Below are 24,530 nucleotides of genomic sequence, written 5' to 3' on the forward strand. Positions count from 1 at the left end.
GAGTAATGTGTATCTGGTGACCAGTTCATCCTAATGACTTGCATCTGAGTAATGTCTATCAGGTAACCAGTTCATTCTGTTGACTTACATCTGAGTAATGTGTATCTGGTGAACAGTTCATTCTCTTGACTTACATCCGAGTAATGTGTATCTGGTGACCAGTTCATTCTGTTAACTTGCATCTGAGTAATGTGTATCTGGCAACCAGTTCATTCTGATGACATGGCTCAGAGTACTGTTTATCTGGTAATCAGTTCATTCTGTTGACTTACTTCCGAGTAATGTGTATCTGGTGACCAGTTCATCCTAATGACTTGCACCTGAGTAATGTCTATCTGGTAACCAGTTCATTCATTCTGTTGACTTATATCCGAGTAATGTGTATCTGGTGACCAGTTCATTCTGTTGACTTACATCCGAGTAATGTGTATCTGGTGACCAGTTTATTCTGTTGACTTGCATCCGAGTAATGTGTATCTGGTGAGTGTATCTGGTAACCAGTTAAATCTATTGACTTGCATCTGCATAATGTGTATCTGGTGACCAGTTCATTCTGATGACATGGCTCAGAGTAATGTGTATCTGGTAACGAGTTCATTCTGCTGACTTGCATCCGAGTAATGTGTATCTGGTAACGAGTTCATTCTGCTGACTTGCATCCGAGTAATGTGTATCTGGTAACGAGTTCATTCTGCTGACTTGCATCCGAGTAATGTGTATCTGGTGACCAGTTCATTCTCATGACTTGCATCCGAGTAATGTGTATCTGGTGACCAGTTCATTCTGATGTCATGAATTGACTTTGATCTCTGCACCAGGATATCTTCAGACACATCTCTCGCCCCTGAACCATGTTTTTTCTGCCTTAGTTGCCAGAGATATTGTGAATTTGTAATCCTTCCTGCAAGTGAAACAACTCCACCAGAGTACTTTAGCTGGTGCCCCTTCCTAAGAAGTCCCTTTGTTTTAATGGCCGCTTTCCCTAGAGGCTTGCCTGCTCTATGGGTCCTGATAGTACCAAGGTTCCATTTGGGGAAAAGGCACAGGCGTAGGCTGGATCCAAAATTCCCTGCAACAAGACAAAAAGAGCATTTCACTCAATCTGCAAGCTCGTGAATGACTGTTGACACACGGTTTAACAAAAGGCGCAATTTTAAGACAATGATTTTATTACCTATAGTAAACAGACAATCTCAGGGAGGCAGCATCATTCTATATATGGGACATCAATGCACCATCTCTGCAGCTATAGGCAAACCATCAATATGCACACTTTCATATAGGTGCAAAATCTGATGTATCCCGTCTCTGAATTCTATGACATTACTGAAAAGTTAACTCTTTTGACAGTATGGAACATTCAATGTGTTTGATGTTTCATTCAACGGATGGAGTAGGCATTTTAAAAATTCTGATGTTGTAGAGTCCTAAGTTGCTAATGTCCGTTAATAAACCAGGCGCTATTTCCTGTTTGTATGCTTGACATTGTTTCATCAAGTAACTTGCAGGGACTAGAAAATAATTACGTAAAAGATATGCTTAATGGTAAGATTACATGCATGTCAATTCATGAAAATGCCAGGGATAAGTGAAAATATTTATCCTTTGACACTTGTTGACATCACAGTGCTAACAACTTGTCCTTAACTATACCCTCAATATCCATCTATTTGTTTTTGTGGTGCAAGAGTAAACATATTCTACCATACTACCAAAGTTTTTAAATAGCTATCTGTGCTTAGATAAGATCCACAATATCAACTACAAACGTATCATAAAGATAAGTAGATTTGGAGTTAAGAAAATTAAATCTATACTACTGTATGTACTCTTACATTGATGACCAGTTCGTAGACCTTATACGCGCAGGTCAATTTTCCCGCCCTTGATCTTGTGGCATACAGCCGAGAAGACAGAAGCAGTTATTGCAGATAACAAACAGGGGTTTTTGAGACTTGTTTAGTTCCTGTTGACTTCCTCACACCAGCTGCTACCACCAATTCGATCTCCTTGTAACTTTATTTATTGCCAGTTACCAGAGAAGAAAGGAGTATTGACAATGAAGTATATATTGATGTGTTTTCGATCAGTGATTATGTGGTCTGTTAATCCCTTTGGGTCTGCAAGTGCCTACTCTGGTGGTCTGTGACTTGTTTAGAAAGTTAAATAATTTTAGCAGATTAATCGAGAAAATACACACAAAAAGCTACATTTAATATAGAAAGTTTTTAGAACTCTAAGTAAAGGTGAAGGAATTAGAAACTGGAAGTTAAAAAAATTAAGTTGATATTCTTATCTTGATTTGTGGGAGCACAGTAAATGCAACAAATTGGACATTGTTTACCTCAATTTAAGAAGCACTTGTAAGCTCTGACAAAAAGAGAGCAGGCAGTAGGAGCAAATAAGACAATGTGATAGACTAGAGCCAAGCATATTAGTTTGTATTTAAAAAAAACTACATTTTGAAAAACGTTATGCTCCCATTAAAATTAAATTAAAATTTCAACTTTCCAATATTTTTGTGAATTAAATATAATACTTCATAATTTATGACTTTGTTTAACCCCTTGCATGCTGATGACGGCCCCCAGCCGTCATGCACTACAGTGCTCGTGTGCTGATGACGGCTGGTGGCCGTCATGACCGCGCCCGCGCTGAAATCTTCAGCACAGGAGCAGAATCGCGGCAGCATGGAAGGGGTTAAGCTTTACTAGTTTCTGTATTTGTGTGTATTATTTAGAGGTTCAAATCGTAGAAATTGTTTAGATAGGGGTTCCTGGCTTCCATAGTGGGTGTCTACAGAAGTTAAGTTAACATTTTCTAACTGTTAGTAACAGCTGGTTTACATTATAAAATGGAGTCTGTTCAACCAAAACAAAAGGCTTTCCATTTAAGGTAGTTGTACAAATCAAATGTCTCCTGCCTCATCATTAGACAAAGGAAAACCAACACTTCATGCCTGCCCTGAAATCCCTCTATTGGCTGCTCTGCTGCCAAAGCAGTGTTCAATTCATATCCCTCTGCATAGTTCAAAAGCACCTACATGTTTCAATCCTACCTACTGAATGATGTTGAAAGGCTTGCTTGCTTAATCTCCACAACGGCCCCCACAACGCTAAGGATGCCTGGCCTCCACCGTGGGGGTGCCCAGGAGTGGACACCTCAGAGGGAAAGCCAGGATGGGTTCCACAGCGGTATTCGTACAAGCGCCTTGGGACCCTTGCGGGTGAGTAGTGCGCTATACAAGTATCAATTTACTAACAGCCAAGCCAGATGAGTGAGTGCAAGTGTGTACTCTTGCAACAGATGGTTGGTTGCTGAGTGGAAGGGTCGGTACCAGAACAGGAAACCTTACTTGTTTCCAAGGCCCCAAATAGCTTTCACTGGAGATAATGGTAATCAGAAAAGATGGCAGTTCGAGTACCCGTGTTAATGTTGGTTGCTTTTAGATATTGGTGCAAGAGCATAGGTAGTATTTTGGAATCTGGTGGATCAAAAATGTTATATTGGCAAGGCGTAGGTATTTTTCACTAAAGGTTCACTCAGGTTAGAGTTTTCAGGTTACAAGGGGTAGGAAAGTTATGAGTCGCAAACCTGTCCACCAATCTCTACCTTCTTTGGTACAGATAATTGAGGGGTCAGTAGGAAGGAGCTCACTGTCGATGGAGGGTCATTTGTTTTCTGAAGTTCATTACCTTTCCAGACTGACGGGCACTGTGAGTAACACACAAGTATTTGGAACAGGCAGCTGGGGGTGTTTGAGTGAAATCTCAGTACTCGAGGCTTGCAATTATTCTGGCATGGATTGACAGATTGTGAGCCCTGGGGCAAGGATGGGCGGTGGCTCAGTATGTATACTTTGTAGCAGATAATACCTTTTTAGGTCTTGCCTGGCGTTGGAGCGCACATGCGCTCCTCGCCCTGCGAGGGCTATAGTAAACACTCTAAGAAGGGGAACTTTAATACACGCCCCTGTGTTTCGACCGTTTCCAATTGGCTTAGGTCGTGATTAATGTTTTTTCCATGCTTTTGGTTTGTTGGCTGCCACTTTTGTTGACGCCCTTGCAATTTTGTGATGCCGCCCATCGTGACAAGCGCATCTGTTTTCACATAGCCCTAGCGCGATGCAACAAATACAAGCGGCTGAATGAAAACAGATGGCGAGTGCTTTTTAGGTCTCGCCTGGTGTTGGAGCTCGCATGCGCTCCTCGCCCTGCGAGGACTATAGTAAACACTCTAAGAAGTGGAACTTTAATACACGCCCCAGTGTCTCGACCGTTTCCAATTGGCTTAGGTCGTGATTAATGTTTTTTCCGTGCTTCTGGTTTGCTGGCTGCCACTTTTGTTGACGCCCTTGCAGTTTTGTGATGTCGCCCACCGTGACAAGTGCATATGTTTTCACTTAGCCCCAGTGCAATGCAAAAAATACAAGCGGCTGAGGCTATAGTAAACACGCTAAGAAGGGGAACTTTAATACACGCCCCTGTGTCTCGACAGTTTACAATTGGCTTAGGTAGTGATTAATGTTTTTTCCGTGCTTCTAGTTTGCTGGCTGCCACTTTTGTTGACGCCCTTGCAGTTTTGTGATGTCGCCCATCGTGACAAGTGCATCTGTTTTCACTTAGCCCCAGTGCAATGCAAAAAATACAAGCGGCTGAGGCTATAGTAAACACGCTAAGAAGGGGAACTTTAATACACGCCCCTGTGTCTCGACAGTTTACAATTGGCTTAGGTCGTGATTAATGTTTTTTCCGTGCTTCTGGTTTGCTGGCTGCCACTTTTGTTGATGCCCTTGCAATTTTGTGATGCCGCCCATCGTGACAAGCGCATCTGTTTTCACTTAGCCCTAGCGCGATGCAACAAATACAAGCGGCTGAATGAAAACAGATGGCGAGCGCTTTTTAGGTCTCGCCTGGTGTTGGAGCTCGCATGCGCTCCTCGCCCTGCGAGGACTATAGTAAACACTCTAAGAAGTGGAACTTGAATACACGCCCCAGTGTCTCGACCGTTTCCAATTGGCTTAGGTAGTGATTAATGTTTTTTCCGTGCTTCTGGTTTGCTGGCTGCCACTTTTGTTGACGCCCTTGCAGTTTCGTGATGTCGCCCATCGTGACAAGTGCATCTGTTTTCACTTAGCCCCAGTGCAATGCAAAAAATACAAGCGGCTGAGGCTATAGTAAACACGCTAAGAAGGGGAACTTTAATACACGCCCTGTGTCTCGACAGTTTACAATTGGCTTAGGTCGTGATTAATGTTTTTTCCGTGCTTCTGGTTTGCTGGCTGGCACTTTTGTTGACTCCCTTGCAGTTTTGTGATGTCGCCCATCGTGACAAGCGCATCTGTTTTCACATAACCCCAGCGCGATGCAACAAATCCAAGCGGCTGAATGAAAACAGATGGTGAGCGCTTTTTAGGTCTCGCCCCTCTGTCCTAATCGTTTCCGATTCGCTCATGTCGTGATTAATGTTTTTATTGTGCTTTTCATTTGCTGGGCGTCATTTTTGTTGACACCCTTGCTGGTTTTTTAAGCCCGCCCATCGGGACAAGCGCACGCCATCTTTAATCACGCTGTGATTAAATTGTGATTAAAAAATAAATAAAATGCAGCAATCCTGCGTTTTAGTGTTTACATCATTCTTTATGTGACTGGGAAATCCATATTATAATCTGTCTTCCCAGCTCAGGCAGGCTGTGTGATCCTGGGGAAGTCCCTTTATCACGCTGTGCTTCGGATCTTTCCCTTTCAACAAACAGAGGTCTTCAAAGAGGTGGAACCCTAGAAGCTGCTAACAGTCTGGACATTACAGGTGCCATGGGCTGGAACGTGGAACGAACAGACCTGGTATGTACTCAATCCCGCCTCAGAAGACTGAGCAGTGTGCTCTTCGGCACACGATCACATGTGGGGCCGCCCGCCACTGCTTCTCTGCCCTGTATCGAGGGTCCGATGAACCCTCCCGGGGTGCTGCATACTTACGGTAGGTAAATGACTGCAGAGTGGTCCGGAGTGTTACACCCAACCTACCACTCTCCAAAGCACTGCCCCTCGGCGCCGTGCCTGCTGACAGCTGCTCGGTGCCCGGCTCGATACTCTGAGGGCACCTCACCAAGTGTGGCATGGGTGAGCCCTGCACAGCTTGCGAAATGATGTCCAGCGATGTCGAAATCCGGCACGACTTCAAAGGGAGCGGCCATTGAACACGGCGAACTGTTCAAAATACGGTATCACCAGTTGGGAGGGAGAGGGAATAACAAGATGGGAACTTGTCTCTACCCCTGGGAGTTTCAGTTTGTATAGCGCAGATTTTGATCTCAGCGACTTTCTGGGCGCTGTGGGGCACTTGCAGGGTTAATCTATTCGAACAGGGTTTTCATTATTTACACACCCCAGCGGGATTTAAACAGCGGTGTTATCTTGTATTATCAGATTATGCTAATGAGATGAATGTGGTTCCCGTGGACAGCTGGGTCAGGCTCGCGCTGCTGTGGCGAGACTGTTCGGTGAACTAATAACCCTGAGCGTGAGGTAGATCGGTAGTTGGGCGCCTGCTGCAGAGATCTAAGTGCAATCTGCATATTAAGGGCATAGACCCTCAACAACCCCATCTCAGCGTTTCGCTAAATGGGCTCTATGCAAGTACAACAAGATAAGCGGTATGGAGCTTTTAAGGTCTGGGAAAGAAGGACTACATTTATCACCATCTTGCGGCAGTTCAAAAGTGACCAAAAGTGATGCACAATAGAGCAGAATGGAATTAAGGATTTAGTTTTAGTGTAACATTTTTGGGGGGGGTGCAGTGTCCACTTCAGGGGCACACGCTTTCTGTTTCAGTTTATTGTGTGTGTTTTTTTTAACCCCCTCTGACGAAAGATTCCAGAAAGGCCTCATGGGCGTGCGGTGCGCGGGTCATGTTACAGGCCGCAAAATGTGGGGACGCAGGCAAACAAGGCCGACACCTGGACAGGCTTCAGATTCCAACAGGCGTGGCGGGCCTAGCTCCTCGCATGGGGAGATTTGCACCCAATCTTGTGGTAGGTTTCTGCGGGGTCTTTGAACGGACTCCCGTAGGTGCCTAGTACCCCCCCAGCACGCCCCAAGTTCAGCTGGATGTATTCCCACGGTGCTCACACGCTCTCCTTGGTGAAGAGCCCTCAGGCTGCACGCCAGAGTTAAGTAAATCAGCCTGTCCCTCCAGGGACCTCCGGTAAGCATGTGTCCCACCTCCAGGAGTACAACCCTCGCGGTCAGCTAAGTGTGGTGTTCACCTGTCCCGTCTCCTCTTTTCAGGAGTTCCTCTGCGTCAATAGTTTGCAGGACACAGAAGGGGCATTATATACAGCTTCGGGTGGACCGTTCTCGTCCCTCCCTCTATCTCTTACTCTCTACCCCTTCGTCTCTTACCCACACTTTGCTTCTTGCTACCCCAGTGTACCTTGCTCCTTACACCCCCTCTCTTACCCTCTACCTCTTTATTGCTCTCCCTCCTAGTGGCTTTTGCACCCTACCCGCTGTCTTATACTATCTAGCCCTATCTTCTTTTGCCCTCTACCCTGTCTTTTGCTGTCTAACTCTCTCTCTTTCCTCTAGCACTCTCTAATCCCCGTACTCCGCAGTCTCCTGCTCCCTGCCTCACTATCACTTACGACAACACCAGGAGAACTAGCCCATTGTTAAGCTAGATTGTCTCCGCCACACTATTTTTAACGATACCAGCCTATGACTAATAAAGAATTGTTTGCTTTCATAAGGCCAGATATTCTTTTAAATCTCACTTTTCCATATCACTCCTGACCCTACTCACACTCACTCAATACACTTCACATAGCACTTACAATATCTAAGTGCTCCAGCGTAGTCGCTAGTCGTAGCACGCCCCGTCCCGCAGCAGGGCGGGAAGACCCCGATGATGAAGCATGACACCAAGGGCCCTTTTGGTGTGTGAGGGGTATTTTAACAAATACTGTGTCTGCCTGATATACTCTGGCTCACAGGAAACCTTCTAGAGGTGGACCTTGTTGTCTATTTATATCACTATCACTCCATAAAATACTATCTCTTGATTCCGTCCTCTCTTTTCTTTCTCCCTCCTCAGCACTGTCACAAGTAAATAGGTATTGTGTAACCATGTGTGTATATTTATCGGGGGGGGGTCCCTAAAGGCCTCGTGGACACAGTTCTGAGAACACCCACCACTAAGATGTGGAGGGGCAGAGCGGGGCCTATCTACAGATGGAGGCACCAGATCACCCACTTGCTTTTTATTCTGCACCACAAGGAGCTTTGAATCCGGAGGCGTAGGCGCTAGAGGCCTCTCACAAGTGGCGCTTTTATTAGCTTTTTTAACAATAAACATCTGTTATTCAGTGCCAAGAGACCCCGTTGGGGTGAACGTTATTAATATCCACTGTATATTTCTCTCAGATGGGGAGGGGGCTTAACATGGGGCAGAGGGTGCACAACAGACCAGACCATGCTCTCGGGTGGGGGAGGGGGCTTTTCATGGGATCTGAGGGTGCACAACAGACCAGACCATGCAAAAAACATTGCCATTTACAATACCAACGACTTTAAACTTTACAAAAGCGAGACCTATTGCATTGCAAATGCTTGTTATGTTTAATATTCTAGTTCGCCTTAACATGGGTGTGATGACACCTCTTGCGCTAACCAGAAGAGAATGAACATCATTGTAATACACATATCAATGGTCACTGTGCACAATCATTTTGGGGGTGGTATTCACATTGCTACGGCTAGGGTGTGAGGGCAACAGAGTGTTTTACCAGCATGACCTAGGGCAAACCAGGTTAACAATAGTTGTATGAATGTTTTCTTTTTTAAGTAAGTGGGTTAATAGTAATCCATTTTTGTAAAGTGCAAGCATATCGTCCTTTAAGGTTTCAAGGCGGGGATCGAACCGTGATCCCCACGCTCGGAGTCAGCTGCTCTGGCCACTGCACCACACCTCTCCCATAGAGGATACATGAAAATAAACAATAAGCATTGATAATAAGAAAACACCTTTTCTAAATCCAGTTTGGTAAGGTACCTCTAATGTTGTTAGGCACTTTCCATTTTCACAATCCCAAACCTTCACCTGTAAATAAGACAAATAAAAAAGGTTGTTACATTGACAAGATTGAAAAAGATATTTTTGATGAGTAAGCATCATACCCGGGAGAAATGCACTCAGGCGGCTTTGCTTTGGATGCACACTGGGCCTGGGCGAGTGCATATAGTACTAGTGGCATTCATTAATGCTTTTCTCTAACTGTAGCTTGCTTTTGTGGGTGCTTCATACTGTTCATCTGCTCTTTCTAAGCCTGTATGTAACGTGTATATTGACATGCGATGTATAACTAACTAACTGAGTGAGTGATTTACCGTGTTGCAGTGATTAATTCTTTGCTACTCTTGATGCAAAATTTCTCTCTTTCACAGAACACTGTGCAACTCTGCGATTTCAGTATATTGAATCAGAGTTTTCTTTCCAGAAGATTGCCAAATAGCTTTCCAGGATCCCCATATTAGCGGGACACCATATTTCTAGCATATTTTATTTATGTATATAATTTATAAAGTGCATGAATCACCCCGTCCGGGGTATCTCCGTGATGAACAGCCTTGGACAACCAAACAGAACAGTGAGGTTTTTAACAGTTTTCTAGGGATGTATGACATTACAACGCATGCTTTTACCACGCATGCTTTTACATCGCAGTTTTTACAACGCATACCATTACAACGCATAGCGCTTTGGGGTGCTGGATAGTGAATAGTTTAATTTACTATTCCAACTCCAGTCCCCGTGGATAGTAGGGAAGGTGTTGGATAGTAAATTAAATCTATTCCCTATCCTAGAGCGCCCCCCCAGCGCAATGCGTTGTAATGGTTTGCGTTGTAAAAGTTGCGATGTAAAAGCACTGCGTGGTAAAAGTTGCGTTGTAAAGGATGTTTCCCGTTTTCTAAAGGAAAGGTTGTTGGTGAAGAGACGTAAGTGGATGGGCAATTGGTTCCAAAGTAATGGATAGTGCTTTCCTGTTGCACATCATTTTCTTTAGGTGTACTAGTACATTTGCTCCCCTAGAAAGCAGCGATTTGGGAAATGAAAAAGTGTGTACTGTGACATGGAATGGATTAGGAAATTACTTGGTGCAGGACACAGGTGTTAAATTGAAAATGGATTAAGTGGGGGAACTGACCCTTATGGGTTAAGTATCACGATGAACTCAAATCTGTAAAAATACCTGCTGACAATTCTACCTATTCAAAACCCAAGGTGAAAATAGGATAAACTATCACATTCATTGAAATAAACTTTCAGAAGTCTAATGGAGAAAGTTCCTATTTTTGGGTTACATACATATTTTGAGTCATAGATTTTGATAATAGCTTTGGATGCATTAAGGACAATCTTGTGATTTTTTTGTTCGGTTAAAAGCTTTATTTGATGTAAATATGAAGGTAAAAATCCAGTTAAAATATAAATAAAATACAATTTCTAGAAGTAATAAAACACAATTCAACACATTCTCTCTATATATATTACCTTACCACTTGGCAGTTTTAGTTAGGTCTGCTTTTCCGTAGCATGAGCGTTTTTGCTAATAACTTTGGCCCATTTAACGAATCTTCACAAAACCTTCCAAATAAATGTTCACCACCCTCAGTTCCTAACCTGAAAGTTTCGGAGTGATCTGTCAAGCGGTGGCAGGGAAAAAACGGGGTGTCCCAAAATGCAAAATCCCTATGCATTTTCCATAGATTTCTTTAAAACAGGATTATACCAAATTTGCAAGGAAGCTAGATCTTGGTCCTCAGATTGTGCTATTTGTGATTTGGTGAATATCCGTTAAGTAGTTATGGAGAAATTAAGGTTAAAAACAAATTGTATATCTGTACGGTTCGGTCTGCGAACGTCTTGAGAGTCTCTCGCGGGGTGGCAATTTAAAATTAGAGCGTTCTAACTGGCTCTGGGAGCTTTATTTCCCTTTGGCTATCTCGCTCCAATGAGAGTCGCACTCCCTCGGGAGCGAGAGCTCTGACTGGCTGCCAGCAACATGAGAAAAATGCAATGCTTCTGGCAGCCATTACAGAACTCAAGGACATAGTCCTCTGTCTTGATACCCAGACCCCCTATACCCATGGGGCAAAAAATGCTGCAATACTGCAGGACTGCCACGGGATCAGTAAAAAAATGGCAGCCGGCCTGCATTTATGGAGCTTATACCCCAGGGAGACCACCCCCAGGGCAGTATCTATAAAGGGGAGAGGGGCTGTGTTGCCCCCCCCTTGCAGGGGGGCCACCCCCAGGGACAAAACTTGTTTAACTGGGGAGGGGGGCTGCACAGACCAAAGGCCCCAGGGATCCTGGGTCTGAAATTTGACGAAATGGGGAGGCGGGCTGAGCGGCCCCCAACCCGAGCCATTAATACCCCTGGGCCCCTGGCATACTTCGGGTTGCGGTTTCAGTGCCCGCAGTGGCATGGACAGGGAAACCAATGTTTGCTCTCACTTGATGGGAGCCTTTTTTATTTACCCACAAAGCAGGACCAAACACCAAGTCTGCTCCTAGCAGGCGGGAGCTTTGAAAATGCTCCCGCCCGATGGGATCAGACTTTTGATCAGTGCGGGCAGGGAAATAGATCAAGATATTGCTGCCACCCGCAGGGAGCAGCATTACTAGCTGCATTCAGGGAGCTGACTGGGTGTGCGGGGACCTTGGGGCTTCCACTGCCGCCCCAAACAAGAGTATGATAGGTGCCCTGGGTGGGCACCCACCTTTTTATGAATGCGAGCCCTGGGGCCAATAATGGCTCGAATGGGGTGTCGCGTGGCCCCCTTTCCCTTATAACATGTGCCCTGAGGGATGGGGTTTCCAGGATCTAAATTGGCTCGAGGATGGAGGCCGTGTGGCCCCCTCCCCTTTTTGATATATATGTATGGCCCTGGGGGATGGGGTTCCTGGGGTTATTAAGGCTCAGGAGGGGGAGCCACGCAGTCTCCTTCCCCTAAATAAATAAGAAGCCCGAGGATGGGGTCCCCCTGCAGGCCCACTCCCCTACATTAAAAAAGGCCCTGGGTGATAGGGTTCCCATGGACTACTAAGGCTCTGGGAGGGGGGTTCACACAACTCCTCCCCGCTTAATTACAAAAAAGACCCTGTGGATGGAGTAACCTAGGCCTAATAAAGTTCGGGGAGGGAGGCCAAGTGGCCAACCTCCCCTTTAAAAAAAGGCCCTGGTGTATGGGGTCCCCTGGACCATGCCCTGTGGCCAACAACCACCACGCATAGCCCAAGGACATCTGCAGTGTGGGGTTAGCTGCCTTTGGGGAGGTTGGCCAGAGGGTCTGGTCACAGGCCAGGCCTTGTGGCCAACCCCACAGTCCACGACCGAAGTCCATGCGCAGCGTGGGGTTGGCTGCATTTAGGGGGTTGGAAAAAGGGATTGGCAGCAGACTAGGCCCTCTGACCAACCCCCTGCCATGCACGGCCAAAGGCCCTGCCCATTTTGGGGTTGACTGCTTTTACAGTGGTTGGTCACAGGGCTTGGCTGCACACTACGCCTTGTGGCATACCCTGCACAGCGCACAGCTGGTTGGCTGCATGTGGGGGTTGGCAACAGGCCCTGCAGCCAACCCTCTGCTGTATGCGGCCTTTGGTGGGGGTTGGATATATGTATTGTAATTAAATATTACTTCACGTTCAAAAGAAACCTAGAAATTCACTAAAAAGAAAGGTTAAAGTAACATTTTAGGTAGGTGTGAAAAAAAGATCGGTTTCTTTTAAACCTTTAGAAATTCACTGAAAAAACAAAGGTTAAAGCAATGTTATAGTTTGGGGAATTTGTCAGTGACAACATTAACGTTTTGAACTAAAAAAAACCCACAGAAATTCACCAGGTATAGTTAGCAGAGCTATCATTGATGACATCACTGATGATATCAGCTAATCATCTTTATCGTACATTGCTCTGTAAACGGGTATACCATTAGAGCTATGAAAGTAAGTGCATAATAGTTCAGAATAATATGTATATATACATACATATATATATAAATATATATATCTATATCGAGAGTTCAAACGATGTATTAATATATTAGTGTAATCTGTAAAACCAGTTAGTAATTGAAGAAACCCTAGGTAAACAAAAATAAAATAAAAACATATATTTAAAAAATAAGTAGAGAGAATAAAGAATGCCGGAGGTTTATGTTATGTTAGTAGGTATTTATTTAGCGCACGGCTACTCCAGGAACAATGCCTGGTGACTAGACTCTATTTTGTGTTTTTGAATTTGTCTGACACCTTGAATTTAACATAGGCAAGGGTTACAAATGAACCAGTCAACCTTGACACATCATGGTAATTTGAGAAAAATAAAAGTAGCTGTATTACAGAGGGGCATTACCATCTCGTCATATCCTGCAGAGGCCAATAGAATCCCATCCTTGGAGAATGACAAGCTCTTCAGCCAGCCCAGATGCCCTGCCAGCAGGAAGATGAGCGTCCCCTTGTGAGGATTCCACACACGCACGGTTTTGTCCCAGGAACCAGTGGCCTACAGAAAGAAAAGAGGATCAGTAAATTGACATAGTAGAGACTGGTTGTGCATATATGTACCATACAGAAAAGGGGATTTGTCTCACTTAAAAAAAAAATGACGATGGTTCCCAAATAAATAAAAAAAATCTTATTATTGGTCTTGTGTGTTTTTTCAAATGTATAATGGATAGGGAAGCAGTTAATCTTTAAAAGTTACCCACATCTCCGGGCCACAATGTTTGCTCTGAAGCAGCTCAAGTGTTTAGTTGAAAAAACTTTGCATTCTGGAGCTTGTCACTTGGCTTTTCTAAATATGCGCTTCTGAGGACAACCACACAGAGTGCTTGTCTGTTAGGACTTTAGTTACAGGTGAACATGATAACAAGGGGCTAGTGGACTGTTATGATATTTCACATTTGCACCAGAGCAGGCACAAGCATTCCAGGTTTCGCTATACGTTTGACATGATGGTAGATAAAGTATTGCCTCAAGACGACAGGTTTGAGGTTGGCCCCAGCCACTCATGGTTAAAAGTCACCATATGGCTCCTGTTGGGTTGACCATTGACCTTAGAAAATGAGTTTGTTGATGTCCATCTAAATCCTCCATCTCAGGAAAATATACATGAGTGTGTTTTGATTGATCCTCTTACCAGCGAGAGGGGACAATTAGTGGGCCTGGGGGTCTTGGTTTCCCACACATTCCCAGTTCAGGGACTTGTAGAAGATTCAGTAAGGAAGCCTCATTAGAACATTGGAATGTTGGGAGCTCCATTGCAGACAATGGAGTGCTCCCTGCTTCTACGGGCCGGTAAAGGCCCGCAGATCAACATTCCAATGTTCTACAAAGGCTTCTCGAAGTTCGAGGGGATTTATATCCCCTCGAGCTTCGAGAACCCTTTGTTTAATTTGTTAGAACATTCTTCCCTCTAGTGGCAGAATGTTCTAATAGCCTTATAGCCCTTCGTAGCAGGGCTATACGGCTATTAAAGTCCCGCTGTTTCGTTAAAGTCCCTCGCCTTCGGCTCGGGCCTTTAACGATTCAGCGGACCTTTAATAGCCAGTATAGGGCTATAGTAATACCAAAGTGATAGTGTTGAGCCTATAGTAATACCAAAGTGATAGTGTTGAGCGAGTCCTTTAATGTTTAGTACGTCAGTAGAGACGCTTATAACAGATTCCTTACTTATGAGAACAGTTATATTTACCTAACTATTGAAATTCTCAAGAATAACAGGAATGTCAATATACAAAAGAATACAATGTGTGGATGTCTAGTTATAATCTTTCACTTCATAATCAAATCTCTTCAGTGTGATGCCCATGTTGTTTCCACTGTACAACATCAACAAATCTGTGTTTTTCTTCCAATTTTACTTGTTGAACTTCTTAAATACCAAGTCCCCTCTTGGTTAGACTGTTATCTCCTCTAATTAGGACTCACTCAATACGCTCTCCTTCCACTCCAATCTATTGGTCAATGCTCCCTTTGCATACTATTTTATCCACATTTAATAATAAATACAGACAATAAAATACAAGTTTTTCTGTATGTATGTATCTGTAAAAATCAGTAAAAATGGAAAACAGGGAGCCTTACTTATGATCCTACTACACCTTTTGTCTCGGATTTGTGCGTGCTGGTTCCATAGTCTACTTTCTTTTCAATATTTTTTTTCAAATGACCTAGGGGAATTGCTCCTTCCCATCACAATGATTTACTCGATCCTTCTACTAGACATTAGTGTTCTGCTACTCAGGGTCTTTTGGTCTATCCTCGGCTTTCTGGTATTGCCTCTTGCTTCATGTTCTTTGTTGTGTCCAAAAATCTTCAGCGGCCTATCGGTTTACTTGAGACTTTCCCCAACACCGACAGCATTTAAAACATTTGAAAAATCATCTGCTACACTCCACTCTTACTCCTCTGTAGCCCTGCCGTGTTTTATTTTGACTTGTTTGAGGTTCAACTGATTTCCTATAATTTTTAACAGTGCTTCGGATAAAGGAGCTATATAAATTAAAGAAAATAAATAAATAGTAACTCGTGCAATAGAGTCTCAACCCATGATGGAGGCAGGAAGCATCGGGCTCAGTTCTCACCAGCATTCCAGTCACGGAGAAGCAAATGCAGCTGATGTTGCCCGTGTGTCCTTCAAGGGTCCTACAGCGGCCATCATTCTGCAAGTCCCAGACTTTAACTGTGTAGTCCCAAGACCCAGTGGCCTGAATGAAAAACAAAGACAGATGTAACCAAAGCTCTGTTTGCACCCTGTCCCAAACACAAAAGAAAGTAAAATTAATTATTGATGTTTAAAAACAGCACAAAGTAGTGTCTGTACTTTTGGATCAAAAGGTTTAAAGAACTTTTTGACAGAGAATGACACAAATATGATAGCTTTCATTCAAAGCTTAACTGCTTCCGTGCTCATGACACGCTGTCATGAGCCAGGGGCGGGGTGTGCTCATGACTTCAGGAAGGAAGTTAAGACGTGGCTGTTTACTCGATAGGACTTCTGGCCTTGCATATCTCAGGCCTCGGCATTAGTGCGCTTTAGAAATACCATCACTCACTCACGGCGTGGAGCCTTCATCCAACTGCCGCTCCACCCACGTGGCACTAATTCCCCGCCTGTGCAGGTGAATTAGTGAGTGGGCGGAGGCATGACGGCTCCATGCGGCATGGAGCTGTCATGAGTAATGGAGCGCCGCGGCCGAATTCGCTTTGGGGCGGTGAAATCGCACCTTGGCGAAAGGGTTAAATGGAGGTAGAGAAGGGATGGAGAGCGATAGTGTAGTTCATCATTGTACACAAGGTGAAATAAAGCACTTCTTACTTCTTTTGACAAAAATGATTTAGGATAGAAGTAACATTTGTATATCATATTTGTGAAGATATTTTATTTGCTTGAATTCTTGCAGTAGTTTCTGGAGAAAACTGAATTTGGCGGTACCAGTTACGTCGGATACGCCTCGGTCGATGTCCTGAGTGCACTCATTCATAGACAGTGATTCACCAAATTGCCAGAGATAGCAGAAGTGACATCATGCACCCTTTGACCCACAGCTGACATAAGAGTGACTCCTTGGCCAACCCTTAGCTGCTCAAGAGCCTCTGATTTGCTGCTGCGCGGCTAGGTGAAGGGCAAGCACAGGTAACTTCAGAATGTAAACAGGTGGACTGCCTGTCTCCTTTCAGTTGCTGCTGCTGTCTTCATTGGCACTTTGGGGCGCCCCGTTGCGGGGGCAGCCATGCGCTTTATAAATATTATAACATAACATTGCTGGTGAGATCAGGGGTAGCACAGGTAGTGCAAAGAGTGAAAAAGTGCAGACCAGGGCAACTAGTCGCAACCCTCTGCTATCCGTATTTGACGCCCATCACAAGTCAAAAAACAATTGAAGGTAGATTTAGTTTTGAATATAAAAACATTGACAATATATTTCCTACATACTGCAGCATCACCAAAGAAACCGAATTAATGAGGTCATATCTTGTGTAATGTCTTTACCATATATCGGCCGTTCAACGAGAAGGAACAACTTTGGATGACGTCTTGATGTCCAGAGAAGGTCTTTAGAAATGTACCTTGCTGGAAATGTAGAAAAAAATGGGATTTCAACATCAATATACTGTTAATTTCAATGCCCAGGTGCATTTTGTTGTTTTTTTTTTTTTTTTTTTTAGTTTTTTTTTGAAAACCTTTATTGTGCATGAAAAGAAAACAATTACGGGCCTACAACCAGCAGGCCGGCCACGGGGATTATAAGCACAGGTGCGAGCAACGCGGTTACACAGCGGCATCAGGCAAGATAGCAGCAATTAGTAACAGTTACACTGAATGGATTCATGCCGCCAAGGAGAAGAAGCATTGAAGGTTAAATTTCTAAAGTTTCGATTGAAATATAAATCAGTAAAGAATAGAGTCAAGGAGAACTGAGTCCGGACAGTAGCTACATAACATGAGCAGGCGGCATCAATAAGAACAACAGTAGGAAGAACACCCCGTCAATATGGCAGTACCATACAAAACAACAGTAAATGCAGTCCATAGTTACGCACCACCCTTAGTGCCACCCACTTCCTACAAACCCCTATTGCAGACCCAGAACTGAAACCAGCACAAGAAAGCGCAGAAATTAGAGAAATAAGGCCCATAGAAACTAAAAAGAGAAAAACTAAATCTACCCCCCCACCCTACAACAATCCGGAGGCTACGGCCTACCCCCCCCCGGCAAAGTGCCTGTCGCCCAGTAAAGAACCCGAAATATAGAATAAGAAGAGAAGAGAAAGAAGGAAAGAGAAGAAAAGAAAGATAGTCACACTTGAAATATCGGGAGGAAGAAAAGAACCAGCCATTCTACCACTCCCAAAAGAGAAAAGGAAACGGGGGGAGGAGCCCTAACACTAACAAGATTCCCGGTCTCCCAGCCACGTAAAGCCCCTTTCACCGAATGAAACAATAATATCGAGAAGTACACACAACCAAAAGGAGAATGGAATCAGATACATCCGGGACCCCGAGCCAGTACTGGAATGACCACCCCGTCCATAAGGGCAATAGCAGGATACGCACAGACCCACCCCACATGCAAAAATACCAGGATAAACATTAGTAGCAGAACAAACGTGGGGAGCTACAACCATTACATACGCCAGAGAGGCGGCACAGTTCGAGATCGTACCAGCTAGTCTAACAAAAGTGAACCCCCGGAGACCCCCATCGCTAAGCAGGTCGCGAAGCGACCACTACACCATGACGCCCAGCAGAAACCCGCCCCAGTCGGAACAAAGGGACAAAATGGCCGCCCTAATAAGAACGCAAACAAAGGAGAGCAAGATGGATGCCACCCTAAACAAATAGCCCCCCAGCCACAATAAACCTCCACAACTAGCAGGCAGGAACCAGAGAGAGCGTGGCGGAGCCGATTGCCCGCAAATTATCAGGGTAGCCAGTATATGGTGCCGACCGTGCCGTTGACAAAGGACACAATATCACGAATGACGCCATGATTGTAAAGCAGAACCACCACTAACAATAATAGAAACAGATGGGGGAAAACAATCCATACCATACATAGGATCCATGCAGCCAGTACGTACAACATTTCAACCCTAATCCCCACCTGGCAAGATACAACCAGGAATCCGTCTAACCCCATCCCGATCTCAGGAGCCCCCCCGATCCCAGCCCACGATGAATACCGCCCCTCCCCTCAGTAAAATAACCCATGCTAGAAAGCCGGAGGAGGGCCCAGTACAGTCATTCCCGGTCAATCCCGCCATGCAGTCCATCCCCACCTCGTGAAATAGAGAAACAATAACAGTCTCATTTACGGTATGAAACGGGGCGAAACATCCCGGTTCGCACAATCCAACGCGTAGTCATAAGTGTTCCAATCCGAGTCCCCGCCAGCCTGTCAGTCCCGGTCATGAAACAGAGGTTTTTCAGCCCTGGCCAGTACGTGACAGTCCCCCTAAGCACAGTGTCCGAGGAGGGCCCGATCCAAACAAAACCGGGAAGTAAAATGGCCACCGTCGATGAAGAAGTGGGAGGTAGGGACAAAATGGAGGTCCAAAGGCATCAGCCGGGCCAAAGGTAAGCAGGAGAAGTACAGTCAAACTCACAAGCCGACATACAATCCGTCGCTGGGAAGGAGGCACTTGGGAGGCAGCAATCTCAAGGGGATACAGTTGCAGCGTGAATAGAGGTTGGGGAAACAGCAACATCCCCACAAACAAAGTCGCGGACTCCGTTGATGGTTGCAACAATGTATCCCCGGTAATACTGTCAGACCGCCATTCACAGGAGTCGTGGCATCGAAAGATAATCCTCACCTCCCCTTCAGTGCTCGGCACCCCGACATCCCCTTCTGCATCTGACAAAGTCGATCCAGCACAGCGCCGAGAGTCGGCCGATCGGACCCCCTCCGACCGCCGCGCTGCACCGTCGCCCACCTTGCCGGAGAGTGCTCGCCATTCCGCCCTGAGCTCAACTAGCGCATCAAAGATATCCCGGCAGGTCGACTTTGTCTGCAAGCACTGCTGCTCCTCAGCGCGAGACAATGTGTACAGCGCGGCTCCCAATCCGATGTCGGGCAGGGGGTTGCTGGTACGAGGCAAGAGTACAGTCGCCGCTGTAGAGAGGTCAGCCGCCATTTCCAATGCCTCGGGAGGTGCACAACAAGAGGGGGGCGATTCCAGTCTCAAAGGGTTCGGGTCCGGGCAAGTATGTCACACAGTTCCGGAGCGTAGCAAGGGATAGCACACTGCCGCCTCGATGCAAGTCGGGGCAGTCCAGGGGCGACCCACTCACACTGGACAGCGCAGGTCAGCCTCAGCCAGGAGGACGATCGCAACAAAGGAACACTTCACCACCGTGTGCCGGTCGCACAGGTCGGGGCGCCCAGGTGCATCGAAAGGGATCCGTCCGACTCCCCCAGCGACGGTGCCACAAAAGAATGGATCCACGCCTCCAGGGCTCAACGGACCGGAGCCGGTCTGGAGGTCCACGGTGGCAGGGAGCGACACTGGTCTCAGAGCCTGGATACGGAGACCGCCGCCCTTCACGACGATATCTGCGGAAATCTGGCAGGTAGGGACCTCGGTGGAACACTGGAAGTTTCAGTGCGGTCTTAGCTACGTTCCGATGTGGTGCGAGGCCGGATTTGCGGGCAGGATATAGGTGCGGAACGCACAAGCTTGCGGAGCCGGGAATCGAGCGTCCGTTCAAGTCGCCATCTTGGCTCCTCCCTCCAGGTGCATTTTGTAATAGTCTCTAACGGTGTTATTGAAATTAAACCCCCGCTGCATTTTCTCTTAAGGTGTTGTCGAAATTAAATCCCCACTTCATCGTTTTGTTTAAAACATGGCTTGTGAAGAAGGGAAATAAGGCAAATGAACTGGCCTGCCACCCTCTTCTTCCCTCTCCCCTCTACAACCCTATTATCTTTGGTGTTCCCTCTCGCCTCCCATTACCCTCTTCTGTTCCTCAGCACTTTGAGGTGGCCAAAGGGTGGCATTCGCACTATACAAGCAGCCAACACGATAAGAAGGTCCATTTCCACTCTCTGCCAATACCCTCCTGCCTTCCTCTGTTCCTCCTACACACTGGCGTAACGAAAACTGAGGGGGCCTCCCTGCACGGTACGTAGAGGGGCCCCCTCCGGGCTCAATCATGAGCTCTCTGGCCAGAGTGCAGTGCCGAGGGGGCCCCTTGGAGCTTGGGGCCCCGCGCACCGCGTGGGCCTGTGTTACGCCCCTGTCCTACACCACTTTGAATCAACCCTAAGGCGGTATTTCGCGCTCCACAGGGAGGACAGGACTATTGGGGTCGTTATTCGCTGATTCTTACCGAAGACCCTTCGAATGATGTGAATGAGCACGCGAAGTGCTTAATTTGTACAGTTGGGGGGCACTGATGCCTATTTTGGGCATTAGGTCTTTTTTCATCACCAGACTTTGACCATGGGCAAGAATATAAGACAAAAAAGTGAAAAAGGACGAAAGGAAAAGTAGGAAAACAGTGTCAACGGGAGAAACCAGAGATAAAAATGTACCTGCAAAATTAAGCTAAAGAGATAGAAAGTGAAGGTGGTGGAAGAAAGAGGCATGAGGTGAAATCAAGACCCGACAGCCCATGGTATTCAGCAGCACCAGCTTTCGGCAGTGCTGGCAGTGGGCTCTCATGAAAATCTTTGTTTCCCTGAACATATCTATTCTAAACAAACTTAGCACTGAGTAAAATAGTTACCAGGTGGGTACCACCCTCCGCGGATGCGTCAGAGCTTTATTTACTGGATACCGATAGGCCTCTGTACTGTACCTGCAGGTCCCACAGGATAGCTGTTTGGTCCCAGCCTGCAGATAGAAGCTGCCTGGAGTCAGGACTGAAGCACACGGTTTCTACACTCTTCTGATGACCTACAAAGAGATTATTTGGTTATTTAGCGAAAAGGAAGAAGTGACTACGCTTAAGAATACAATAAACATGTACACAGCCACAACAGTTTTCTGATCTTGAACGGAACCTGGTAGTTGGCCTCCCAGACTCTACAACTGCACGCCTAAGGGCATCCCACACACCGCAGCTCATCTATCCAGGCCCTGAAGAAAGATCATCACATCAGGTCCATCATCATGGAACTCCACTGGCTCCCCTTGCCAGCCCGCACCATCTTTAAAAAGAGCTGCCTCAGTTACAAAGCCATCACAAAAGGCACCCCTGCGTATCTTGTAGACAAGTTCACCATCTGTTATGTTCTTGGACCACTCGCAGCCAAGACACCTCTTCAGGGTGCGGACTAAGAAGTGTATAGAAGACAAAAAAGGCAGCAGGCGTTTCTATTTATGGAACAGCATTTCAGTATCCATCAGGACTGCCCCAAAGCTAGTCCAATTTAGGAAAGAGTTGAAGATGCACCTCTTTAAAGACCACTACATCACAATGAGTCATAAGCCCTCAAACCAGCTACTTCTCCTATAACATGTTCACTTTATTTTTGACTTTGACCTTTTTGAGTGCTCTGCTCTCTTTTGGCTTAGGTTTGTGTTATAGAAATGCCATACACACACATATATACATACATATATGGGCAGATTGCCAAATAGGGTGGCTGATGGCTCCATGTTGGCTGGACCCCATCTAATGAGCCCTGGACTTTCCTTTTAACAAATCATTGTTATTAAAAGGACTAGTCCAATTACTACGACTAAAGCACGTAAAGACCTGATCTCCAAGAGCACACTGCTCATTGACTACATAGGTAATGGCATTGGCACTGGACCCCAGCAGCGCTTGCAAGCAGTGTTCTCTAAGGGAAGGTTTCCAGAACTGATTGAGCCTCTTCAGGACCCCTGACGGGGCTGCAGACCTCAATGTGTGCCTCTTCAGGACACCTGATAGGGCTGCAGAGCTCAATGTAGGCCTCTTCAGGACACCAGATAGGGCTGCAGAGCTCAACGTGGGCCTCTTCAGGACACCTGATAGGGCTGCAGAGCTCAACGTGGGCCTCTTCAGGACACCTGATAGGGCTGCAGAGCTCCATGTAGGTCTCTTCAGGACACCTGATAGGGCTGCAGAGCTCAATGTGGGCCTCTTCAGGACACCTGATAGGGCTGTAGAGCTCCATGTAGGTCTCTTCAGGACACCTGATAGGGCTGCAGAGCTCAACGTGGGCCTCTTCAGGACACCTGATAGGGCTGCAGAGCTCCATGTAGGTCTCTTCAGGACACCTGATAGGGCTGCAGAGCTCAATGTGGGCCTCTTCAGGACACCTGATAGGGCTGCAGAGCTCCATGTAGGTCTCTTCAGGACACCTGATAGGGCTGCAGAGCTCAACGTGGGCCTCTTCAGGACACCTGATAGGGCTGCAGAGCTCAACGTGGGCCTCTTCAGGACACCTGATAGGGCTGCAGAGCTCAATGTGGGCCTCTTCAGGACACCTGATAGGGCTGCAGAGCTCCATGTAGGTCTCTTCAGGACACCTGATAGGGCTGCAGAGCTCCATGTAGGTCTCTTCAGGACACCTGATAGGGCTGCAGAGCTCAATGTGGGCCTCTTCAGGACACCTGATAGGGCTGCAGAGCTCAATGTGGGCCTCTTCAGGACACCTGATAGGGCTGCAGAGCTCCACGTGGGCCTCTTCAGGACACCTGATAGGGCCGCAGAGCTCCACGTGGGCCTCTTCAGGACACCTGATAGGGCTGCAGAGCTCCACGTGGGTCTCTTCAGGACACCTGATAGGGCTGCAGAGCTCCACGTAGGCCTCTTCAGGACACCTTATAGGGCTGCAGAGCTCAATGTGAGCCTCTTCAGGACACCTGATAGGGCTGCAGAGCTCAACGTGGGCCTCTTCAGGACACCTGATAGGGCTGCAGAGCTCAATGTGGGCCTCTTCAGGACACCTGATAGGGCTGCAGAGCTCCATGTAGGTCTCTTCAGGACACCTGATAGGGCTGCAGAGCTCCCCGTGGGCCTATTCAGGACACCTGATAGAGCTGCAGAGCTCCATGTGGGCCTCTTCAGGACACCTGATAGGGCTGCAGAGCTCCAGATGGGCCTCTTCAGGACCCCTGATAGGGCTGTAGAGTTCCAGGTGGGCCTCTTCAGGACACCTGATGGGGCTGCAGAGCTCCCCATGGGCCTATTCAGGACACCTGATAGAGCTGCAGAGCTCCAGGTGGGCCTCTTCAGGACACCTGATAGGGCTGTAGAGCTCCAGGTGGGACTCTTCAGGACACCTGATAGGGCTGCAGAGCTCCACGTGGGCCTCTTCAGGACACCTGATGGGGCTGTAGAGCTCCAGATGGGCCTCTTCAGGACACCTGATAGGGCTGCAGAGCTCCAGGTGGGCCTCTTCAGGACACCTGATGGGGCTGCAGAGCTCCATGTAGGCCTCTTCAGGACACATGATAGGGCTGTAGAGCTCCAGGTGGGTGTCTTCAGGACACCTGATGGGGCCGCAGTGCTCCACGGGGGGCCTCTTGAGGACACCTGATAGGGCTGCAGAGCTCCATGTGGGTCTCTTCAGGACACCTGATGGGGCTGCAGAGCTCCACATGGGCCTCTTCAGGACACCTGATGGGGCTGCAGAGCTCCAGGTGGGCCTCTTCAGGACACCTGATAGGGCTGTAGAGCTCCAGATGTGCCTCTTCAGGACACCTGATAGAGCTGCAGAGCTCCATGTAGGCCTCTTCAGGACCCCTGATAGAGCTGCAGAGCTCCAGGTGGGCCTCTTCAGGACCCCTGATAGAGCTGCAGAGCTCCACGTGGGCCTCTTCAGGACCCCTGATAGGGCTGTAGAGTTCCAGGTGGGCCTATTCAGGACACCCGATAGGGCTGCAGAGCTCCAGGTGGGTCTCTTCAGGACACCTGATGGGGCTGCAGAGCTCCAGGTGGGCCTCTTCAGGACCCCTGATAGAGCTGCAGAGCTCCAGGTGGGCCTCTTCAGGACACCTGATGGGGCTGCAGAGCTCCAGGT

General features: G+C 46.9%; 1 protein-coding gene across 1 annotated transcript in view; it reads right to left on the minus strand.

Moving 5' to 3' along the window:
* Positions 1–664: 664 nt before the first annotated feature.
* Positions 665–24,530, minus strand: part of WDR38 (WD repeat domain 38) — a 61,668-nt gene continuing 37,802 nt past the window's right edge. Inside the window, exons 4-9 of the mRNA XM_078640805.1 lie at positions 21,374–21,471; positions 17,060–17,140; positions 15,651–15,773; positions 13,418–13,567; positions 9,052–9,099; positions 665–1,069 (exon numbers count right to left, since the gene is read on the minus strand). Coding sequence (XP_078496931.1) covers positions 983–1,069; positions 9,052–9,099; positions 13,418–13,567; positions 15,651–15,773; positions 17,060–17,140; positions 21,374–21,471 — 587 coding nt within the window. The 3' untranslated portion in view covers positions 665–982. The remainder of the gene's footprint in view (positions 1,070–9,051; positions 9,100–13,417; positions 13,568–15,650; positions 15,774–17,059; positions 17,141–21,373; positions 21,472–24,530) is intronic.

The sequence above is a fragment of the Lissotriton helveticus genome, chromosome 5_1, assembly GCF_964261635.1.
Source record: "Lissotriton helveticus chromosome 5_1, aLisHel1.1, whole genome shotgun sequence".
Taxonomy (NCBI): Eukaryota; Metazoa; Chordata; class Amphibia; order Caudata; family Salamandridae; genus Lissotriton; species Lissotriton helveticus.